The sequence below is a fragment of the Leuresthes tenuis genome, unplaced genomic scaffold, assembly GCF_036924035.1.
Source record: "Leuresthes tenuis unplaced genomic scaffold, fLeuTen1.0.hap1 SCAF_17, whole genome shotgun sequence".
In the NCBI taxonomy this organism is placed as follows: domain Eukaryota; kingdom Metazoa; phylum Chordata; class Actinopteri; order Atheriniformes; family Atherinopsidae; genus Leuresthes; species Leuresthes tenuis.
Window position 1 is genome coordinate 13,070,348 of NW_027325371.1, and position 9,666 is coordinate 13,080,013.

At 41.9% G+C, this 9,666-nt stretch overlaps 1 protein-coding gene across 3 annotated transcripts; it reads right to left on the reverse strand.

Moving 5' to 3' along the window:
• Positions 1-274: 274 nt before the first annotated feature.
• LOC140273657 (centriolar coiled-coil protein of 110 kDa-like) lies at positions 275-9,400 on the reverse strand. Of its 3 annotated transcripts, none has more exons than XM_072369290.1 (14): positions 9,210-9,400; positions 8,263-8,473; positions 7,427-7,555; positions 5,337-6,504; positions 5,014-5,135; positions 4,726-4,894; positions 4,031-4,137; positions 2,885-3,001; positions 2,661-2,762; positions 2,462-2,578; positions 2,046-2,119; positions 1,883-1,948; positions 1,699-1,758; positions 275-1,360 (listed from the first exon to the last, which is right to left on the reverse strand). In XM_072369290.1, exons 2-14 carry the CDS (start codon positions 8,407-8,409, stop codon positions 1,285-1,287), a joined length of 2,454 nt encoding a protein of 817 aa, XP_072225391.1. In that variant the 5' UTR covers positions 8,410-8,473; positions 9,210-9,400; the 3' UTR covers positions 275-1,284. The 3 variants fall into 3 exon arrangements, with proteins under 3 accessions (XP_072225391.1, XP_072225390.1, XP_072225392.1); XM_072369289.1 differs by having other exon boundaries at positions 8,263-8,476; XM_072369291.1 differs by lacking the exon at positions 9,210-9,400 and having other exon boundaries at positions 7,427-7,550; positions 8,263-8,378.
• Positions 9,401-9,666: the final 266 nt, after the last annotated feature.

Genomic DNA, 9,666 nt, shown 5'->3' on the forward strand with positions numbered 1-9,666 from the left:
TATATACAACATACGCAGTCCTATTCTTGTTAGGCTGTGTAACACTACCCTACAGTGTTTCCTGACATTTTAGGTGGACTCTGGTGGTGTCTTTTTCAACCTCTTCAGCACGTCAACAATTCAAATGCGTGGCTGTGCGTACACGAGGCCCAGATGTGGGAACCTGGTTTTACAACACTGGTGTTAAAACCCACAGCCACAAAAAACCACAGGAGCAAAAAACTTTTCCTCAGCCTTACACCAGGGACCAAAAAGTCCAAATAAATGTGGATAAATTCAGAATTTATTCTGGCCATATAAAACATGACAAAGTGGTACTGGAAAACAAACAAACAAACAAACGTTTTATTAAAAGACATCACAGCAATGTCTGAGGAAATCGTTACCACACTGATGCAGACGTATAATATGGGGTTTGGCATTGTGGTGAACAAATGACTATACCATTTCGTTAACATGTGCTCAGATAATATGCGTATATAGCTGTCATTCTATTAAGAGGCTCTAGTTTTACTTAGTACTTTTCAAAAGGAAACTGAAATCACTGCATCTAATCACATTGTGTAACAGCACTGCGGTGTGTAAACAAATATAGTGTATTTACATCTCTGTTTCGATACTAGGCATTGATTTAAACAGAATGGTAAAGCACACTGAAATGTCTCAAAGTGTTGTAAACTCAGAACCAGGACCTCTATAAAGCACACAAAGGCGATCAAAGCCTTTGAGCAAAAACAGATCTAATTTAATTTACACACCTCAATACTGTCTTTTCATGACAACTACATCATGTAACAGTCAGCATGAAACCGACATTTGTAACTCTAAACCACCATAAGCACTTCATGTTATGAACACAGCTGACAAATATAGGCATGCTAAAATATTACAGATAGCAAAGGCGTAGTTCTCAGGCACGGAGCAACCTCATCTCCATTTAGTTTTGACCTTCTTCAGGCTTGCATTTAAGCGCAGCTACTTTTATTTTCATTTGTCAAAAACAGCAGTGTAGTCAATATTTACAGACAATCACATGACAAACAATCAGGTTTTATCACAAAATTATTTCAGCAGGTGGCACCAGGCAAAACAGTAGCACTGTGACAGAGTATTTCAGTGAGATAAAGTGTGGTAGTGAATACAATCATCTGAACTTCAGACAGTAGACTGAAAACAGTCATGTTGTTAGCAGCGCTTTTTTTTTTTTCCGGGTTTCAGTGGTGCAATATTTGTAATAAAAGACTAAAAAATCAAGTTCACAGGCCAGGGATTTTGGGTCATGCACTAACCCAGAGAGTGTTGCTTCTTCAGGCTGTCAGAGCGCTTTACTTTCTCCTCTGGAGTCTTTCTGTACCAGCTCCTGAAAGCAAACATGCATTCATATGTTATAATATGCATAGCTGTAAGCTCTGATTTCCATTCATCTGGTAGGAACTGAAGGTGTCAGTGTCATGTGTGAATTCTCCCGTTGTGCTTTTCTGTAACATTTTGCTATGGCAGTTTGACCAGGTTGTATTACTTTCAACACAACACAAGTTAGAACTGCCATATTAACAGACAGAAACGCACAGCAGTGGGTTAAATGCACATATGATCAGCTGTTCAGAGCAATCCAACAGATTATTTTATGAATTATTTGATTTACGGTCTAATCTTGCAACAAAAGCAAATATTGAATATATAGAAGTACAAACTCACCCCTGGCGGTTCAGCTGGCCTGAAGCAGAGGAATTTTGGCCTTGATTTGGCTTTTGAACTCTGATAAAGAGAAGAAAAAAAACATGTGAAGAACAACTGTGGATGATCAAAAACAAACTACACAAAGACAGGGGGAAAAAAGAGAACGATACATTAAAGAAAATGTCATAACAAAATCTGAAACCTGTTGGTGGTGGGGCTCTTTGGCTTGTGCTGCATCTTTCTGACCTGCGCTGGGGATTCACCAACCCTGAAGGGGAACCAAGCACACAAAAACCCAGTAGATCAGTGGCTCTTATAAAAAAAAACATGCTGATCAAGGTCGTGTTCTTCTTTTCTTCTTTTACCTCTTTTTCCTGTCCAGAGACCTCTGTGTGGCAGCAGAGAAAAGCACTCTCTCTTTGGGGCACTTTGCTTTTTCCTGCCAGAAACAATGAAATTTATGATAGAGGCACTGGTATGGGCAGCATAAGAAAAAGCACATTATGAGGCACAACAATTTTCCTTAGAAAGCTCTGTTATTATGCAATATAAATAAACCTCCTGCTGATTATGGCCATGCCCTATTAATATATATCAATAAATATATTGATATAAATACATAAACTTGAAAGCTACGGTATTAGCTCCTCATATCATAAATTTACTTTAGCCCTCACCAAGAAAGAGTGAAACAAAAAGAAAAATTAAAAGATGCCTGAATTTCCTTTTATGAGCAACAAAAGTCGCCTCCCTTTGTATAAGTGACTGTAAAGGGCTGTACCAGGTCTCGCAGCTTCCTCTCTGCTCGCAGTTCCCTGTCCTGCTGCAGCAGCGCTAAGCGATCCCCCAAAGGCGTTTCAAAGAAGATATCATGGATATCATAAAGAGCTGCACGTAACTGTGAAATATATAAAAGACATACATCAACACGAGGAAAGGAAGACCTCTGCTGTCTACAGACTGTAATTACATCATCATACCTGGGCTCTGACTCTCTCCTGCAGAGAGAGATCTTGTGCTGAGTAGGTGCTTCTCTTCTGGGCAGCTTCAGTATGAAAGGAGCGGATGAACTCCTGTGTATCCTAGAGACACGTGTATGCAGCGTACATTTACAAATGAACATTTCTCCCCTGCTCCTGTTGTTGTTTTCAATTCATTTCAATTCATTTTCAATTCCTGCGTGGATGTGAGAGTGCGATCTCACCACAACAGTTTGGCGTAGTTGCTTGACTTTCTCTGTTTTGAGCAGTCTGCGTACGAGGAAGCCGCGAATGAGGGCGCCGATTCGACAGAATGCTCGCTGGTGCTCTGCGGTCAGAACCTGCAAATGACACACAGCAAGTACACGAGAGGATGAGAATATAAAGACAGGAACAGGAAAAAAATGAAAGGTAAATCATCAGCTATACGAACAAAGGCTCGAACCAAATGTCTACACGGATTTGTAGACTAACTGTACTCCACGTGTTACTTTCTGTGGACTTTTTTGAGTCTTGTTTGTGAAAATACTTTAATGTAGTATGCCAAATGATTTACCAAATAGAACCTTAAGGGAGGACATTTTTGTGTTTGGAAAAACTCAATCGCAACTTAGTGATATTCACAAAGTCAGATCAACAACCTTTGAAACAACCTGTGATCAGTTGTGAAAAGAGCAACCAAAAAAAGCTGCCAATATAACACCCTAAACTGACCAGTGGCTGCCAGTATGGGATGCTTGGGTCTATACTGGCAGTTGGTTTGGCTTGGTCCAAACAACTGCTTCTTTGCCACAAGCTTGATATCTGAAGCCTGGCAAGCTGGATTCTTCTCATGCTGAGGAGAATCCAGCTGTCAAACAAGAAAAGACTGCTTGTAGTTCAGAGAAATATGGCTGGGATAATGTATTAGTTCATTGTTTTGCTGTGAGAATCATTGCTGTACAACACACACTTTGATTAAAATTCCACTTTATTTACACAGGCAAAAAAAAGTCCTTAACTTACCATATGATAATAATCTGTAGAGCGTTTCATGAGCTACGAGCAACTAACACTTACTGTAATCCATTCAGACATATAGCTTTGGGTAAAAAAATAAAGTCTTATAACCTAAGGGGTTCCTGGGAAACTTAAAACTGTAATTTCTCAGCCGACAGTTAGAGTCTAAATGTTCTGCTTTAATTGCAAATTACCCACTTATTTATGGTGTGACTGCATATATCAAAACATAAACTGCCAATGTCAGCACTGTTGTTTGGAAAGAGATTACACATCCATCCACATTTGTGGAAGCCGTTGAGCCAGAGCCATATGTCTGTGGAAAAGATTTATTAAGACTTCAGTAGGAGTCTCTTTTAGTTTACACCTACCAGGCTCAGCCGTGCCCGAGGTTTGTTTTGCCGAGCAGAGCCCCACAGATAAACAGGAGCCTGGACAGAGGGAGAGGTCACACAGGAAGGTCCAGAACTGGGAAAAGCTGAAAGAAGAAACAGCATACACATTGAACGTAAACAAGCAGTTACTGTAGAACTGGTTCTATATTCACACTACATCAGCTACAGCTATTTTGGTGAAGGTTTTCTTGAAAATACAGTTTTACTGTGACAGCTTCTGAATGCTATCACTGTAATTAGGCATGCAACGAAAATGTTTTTCTCTAATTATCGTGTCTAAAGTTTCTTAATAGGTAATACTGTCTCTAATGTGTAAAATATAAAATAACTGGATCAAATGTGAGGTGTCTAACAGTCTATCTTGCAAGTTATGCTGCTTTTCAAACTGTCCTCTATGTTATGATTTTGTTAGCATTTAGCATCTATAACTGTGGTCAAATTGCATGGAAACTGCAATTATTAAATCCTTACAATGATTTTATCTATTCATATATTCAAATGAAGGGCTGATCAGACAGTTAAGAATATGAGCAATGAGCTCTAATATTGCCTTTGGCCCCTTTTACTTAATGAGTAAATGCACTGTGCTAGCCATCTACATCTGCCCATGCAACCTTGTAACTACTGTTTTACAATCTCCAGAACAGCAGTAAGTGAAATGGTGCCTATACTTTGTCCAGGTGAACGCTCGGATGGTGTGTGGATAGGACTTAGTCCTGGGCAGGAGGGGCTCATGATAGGACAGCTGCCATTCACGGATCTACAGTTCAAACCCCAAGTATCCCCACTCAGAGGCCGCACACATCCCTCCTTCAGTCTTCTCTCTGTCTCTTCAAGCTCCTAAACACAAGCAGATCGTATATGTAAAATCATTGCCTTTAAATACTAAACAGGAATGAAGTAAAACAACCATATACTGAACATACAGACATATATACTGTGTTATTCTAAGTGCTGACCAGACGAAGGTGCTGTTGCTCTTTCTCCTGCTCAGCGAGGAGCTGAGACATCTGCAGGGCATGTTCCTCCTCAAGGCGCCTTTGCATGTCCTCCAGAGCCTGTGCTCGCCACTGGGCCTCCTCTGTTGATGTAGATAAATGTTGATGGAGAAAGATACTTCATACTTCAAGATAAATACTTCACACCTCAAGGTTTTATTTATCTAAAGAGGTTGCAATGGGAAAGTCTCAATAGTCTCAATGAGAAAAACACAGTTTCAACAAAAAAAAAAAAAAAAAGGAAATAGCAAATTAAAGTGTTGAGCGAGTTCACACAGACTCACCTGTCTTACTGACCAGCGTTTCAGCTGTATTTCCCAGGATTGTTGGCGTTTTCCTGCCATTAGTTTGCCCCTGAAAATCATCAGACTCCATCCTAAATGTGACTGTGTCAGGAGTCATACGGGGCCTGAGCAGGGATGGTGAGGGGTTCTCTACCTCGTATGACTGATTTAACGGGGCTGCAGGGGTGTGCCGACTTGGAGCCAACCGCGTAACACCTGCCATGAAGCGAGGGACCCTTTCCTGGCTGCGATCTACATGCTCAGCTGCAGACTGGTAGGAACTCAGCTGGCTGTCCAGCGTGTGGCACCGCCGGCGAAATCCTGTAGCCAGGTGATCACAATGTGCCACTGAGCTGGGCACTGAAGCCCTCATAAGGTTTTCATGCTCCTGCACTGGACTGGTATCACAGTGACTGGATCGACGGCTGTCATTCCTGATAGCATTGTCCCTCCCCTCTGAGCCCCACTGACTGGTGGACTTTGAGCCCGCTGACAAAGCTTCTGCCCAATCTGCCATGCTAGCACCTTCCACTGACCTTCCTGGGATTCGAGGGATAAGGTCTCCTGGGCCAATGGGAAACGAAATATGAATGTTCCCTGTGGATACCGGCCGCGGTCTGCGTCTGTGAGGGCGAAGACTAATGCTGGACTCTGGACTGGGAAGACAAGCAGGTGAGAGGCAGACAGACTTTTGAGGACTGTGGTCACTAAAAGCTGGATGATGGCTTGGAGGTGGGCCAATGGGGCTGTGGTGCAGACTGAATCCAAACTCAACACCCGTGTCCCTCACAGGGCTGCAGCTCTTCTTCTCTTTGACAATTTCAGGTGAAGGGGTTTGGCTGCTAGTGTGGACAACTTTTGTTCCATGCTGACTCTGCTCTCTCTTCACATACTCCCTTGATCTCTTAAGAAGGCTGTCCAAACTAATGTCCTCATCCTCATCCTCCTCATCGCTCTTCTCTTGCTTCTCCACATTCACTTCCCTCTCTGCCTTGTAACCGTTGAGGATGTGGGTTTCAGAGCATGGATTTACGGGTTCATTTTTCTCAGGACCAAATCCGGGGTTTCTGGAAAGCCCGGGTGAGTCAGTCACCAGGGTGTAGCCACTAACTGTCGCAGATTTAGAAACTAACTGGTTGTCATCTTCTTTACTTGAATCTTTATGTACCTGCACAAAATAATAAGCAAAGATGAGCTTGTGAAAATGAAGGATGGTGTAAAAAACAGCTATAAATCTTTAACTGATACATCCCTTTGATTAAAATATATTGACTATTTCAATTTAAAGCCATCAAGATGGTGTGCAGGGGCACAATTTCAAAAACTACAGCATTCTGGAAAAGTCTGGGTCTCCCTGTCATTTCTTTATATGTTGAATTTGTTTAGAAGACTTTCTGAAGGTCTTTCAAAGTTTTTCTTTGGACATTGGTTGAATCATTCAAGCATAAAAAAAAGGTTCCTAAATCAAGGGATGAACCAGTGGTGTCTACACATAACAGACAACTGTCAATTGCTTCCATTTCCATAATTACATCAACAAAAAAAAAGCCAAAATAACATAATGTGACATATATGAAATTGTATTTTTTTGCAGGAACAAAGAGATTCCTAAAGAGCTCAAACCCTTGGCATATCTCGGCATGGTGAGCAGTGTGTCCCATTTTTCTGGCAATATATAAAGAAACAAGGGGTGTTTTAAGTTTGTGCACAGAATTGTACGCCCTGTTCCATCTCATTGTTTTGGACGTTGTGTTTAAAGAAATCAAAACAAAAAAGTGCCTATGATTAGATAAAAATAGCACAGCCCACTGGGGAAAGAGTTAAATAAAATACCAGCGACTGCGGGACAGACAGTCAGTCATCAGTTTCTGTGTTATATTGTAGGACTGACACACAGACCTATTTTCTATGAATGAGAATATATTCAATGTTTGTATTTTTTGTAAAAGATGACAAAACATGTCTTGTCGCTCTTGGTGAACAGAGTAAAATAGGGGATGAGGCACATCCACTATAACATCTCATTTGTCTTTCTCCTGTGGAACACGCCACCATTCGACCGGTGACCTTGACCACACAGTGCTGCTGACCTGAGCTTGAGCCAGGATGCCCTGCACTCGGACCAAAAGCTCTTTTCTCTGGCGATTGTGTCTGTCGAGCTCCAGCTGGATCGCCTTCAGTCTGTGGCCACACATCTCAGCCCGCTGCTCCGTGCTGAGCTTGGAGAGAAAATAACTTTTAATATTCATGTAGAAACGTGCATCTCCTCTGCTGTTTCCCGGAGTCCCGGAGAATACGTTTTTATGTTGTTGTTTTTAAGTTTATTTTGGTTTACTAAAAGAAGAAAACCTTCTTCTAGTTTATTTTTGCACTATCTTCGTCCTCACACTGGACTTCTAATCACGTGGTTCTTCCTGAAAACTCATTTTGTCAGCAGTCACGAGCAAATGGGTTTTTCAAACAGCCCTGATTCTGCTCATCATCAACGACCTTCTCTCTCTTTTCCCTGCCAACTGCTGATTTAATAGACTTTTCTCATCGCAGGCATTTTGACTTAGCAGGAAACCCACAGGTGAGGACCCTGGAGATAGCTCCCCAGAGAGGAATGTTATTTTAATCTTGCCCACACACTTTCCCTGCAAGGACAAGCCCAACATCACTAGTGGAAAAGATCTATTAGGTCATGGCAGCCCTTGTTTTTCAGGAATGTTATAAATTTCAGGACTTACAAAGAACTCCTTGAGTGGGTTTCACGTACATATTTTATAGTTTTATAACTTCAAAGAGTTAGATGTGCTTTTTGCTAAAAGCCTTTTAAAACATTAGCTCCATTATCTATTGATTCTGTCTACTTTTGATGGCTTATCTTCATCTTGTGTTGCTCCTGTGACACTGGCTCTTATAGGCTTGTATGTTTCTTTCTTACCATTGGTGAAAGCACAGCTCTTCCATGGAAGCAGATGACAGAGCCAGCCTTCAGGGAACATAGTGGCTCACATGTATTCTTCTTGAATTTCCCCTCCTCTTGCAATAAAGCCAAACTCCGCAGACAGAACTCCTCGTAGCCTTCCATCTCTGGACACCCTCACATCCGTTCTCTGGGCAGGAAACACACACCATGTAGGCTCGTCACCCAGCTGCTAAAATTAAACAGAGAATTAGGGATTAGATCACACCGGTGCAGACATGTGAGGTTTGACCGTCCTAGGTTTATCGGACCAGAGGAAAGCAGCTGGGCTCATGCTGTAAGTGGAAAAACAGGACAAATCACCGACAACAAAAGAGGGTCTGTCTGCCCTTATGTTTTTATCACACTCATCACATTCCTGCCATTCCTTTCTATTAGACTTAGCTGGTGACTCTTTTGCGTTTCCGCGTCTCATGAAAAATACAGACAGAATGTCTTGTCTAATCAATACATTTTTCTATTTCTGAAATGTCTGTCAGCAGCTGACAATACCGACCCTTCTAGGCAGGCAGGTCATGAGCAGGGCGTTATCTTTTGAGCGCACAGCTGTTTTATGAATGAAATGAAAACACTGAAAACGCCTTTTTACCCTTGATGTCATTAGCTGTCACATTATAATCCATCGGTTAGGTGTGAATTCAACCAAGCGTTCTTTTTGTAACCCCACAGCTACCTGATTGTAGTGGCTGTCCCTACGCTGATTCCTATAAACAGCCGAGTGACCGTAGAGGTGAGAATGGTTTCCTTTTTTGAACCTCGGTACAACACAAAAAGCTTATTATCATTCCTTTTTACATATACATTAGCTTCAAATCGTTAAATTTTTCGGTATCTTTTGAAACTAGATGTTTTTAGTCCAGATGTGCCGTGCAGAATGACAGCTGATATTCCGCGCGTTTACATACCTGCACAACGGAGAAAAAAACTATCTTGTCTCCTGTCCTTTCTCCTCGGAATGAGTGTCAGGCGCAGACTAAAGTCACAGAGAAGCATAAAGTGGCGGCTTTAGCAACGAATTTGGCGTTGCTCCTCTCAGCCTCGGTTTGACCATCATCATCATCTTTATTTCCAACTCTTCCGGGCTCCAACAGCGCCTCCTAGTAACAGCAGCACGCGGGCGGGCCACGTTCCAATATGATGCACGCGACCTGCTCACATTCCCTGCTTGGAAGATTCCCTCGTCAGCGGTTTGTTATTCATTCCTTCACTACGATTTTTGAATAAGGCTGCAAGTAAGCCACAGGAACAGAAAGGATGTGGAGATGAGACAAATGGAACAAAATCTTTTTTGAACACTAACCTCAATCTCAATTAAAATGATCACATTCATCGCCTCACCTTATGTCCTCATTTGCAAGTCGC

Excerpts from the sequence above, each read along its gene's own strand:
- LOC140273657 (XM_072369290.1), bottom strand. The coding sequence starts at position 8,409 with ATGGAAGGCTACGAGGAGTTCTGTCTGCGGAGTTTGGCTTTATTGCAA. Across the intron at positions 6,505-7,426 it reads GCATCCTGGCTCAAGCTCAG|GTACATAAAGATTCAAGTAA; the intron begins GTCAGCAGCACT and ends TATTTTGTGCAG. Across the intron at positions 1,759-1,882 it reads AAGAGCCCCACCACCAACAG|AGTTCAAAAGCCAAATCAAG; the intron begins GTTTCAGATTTT and ends TCTCTTTATCAG.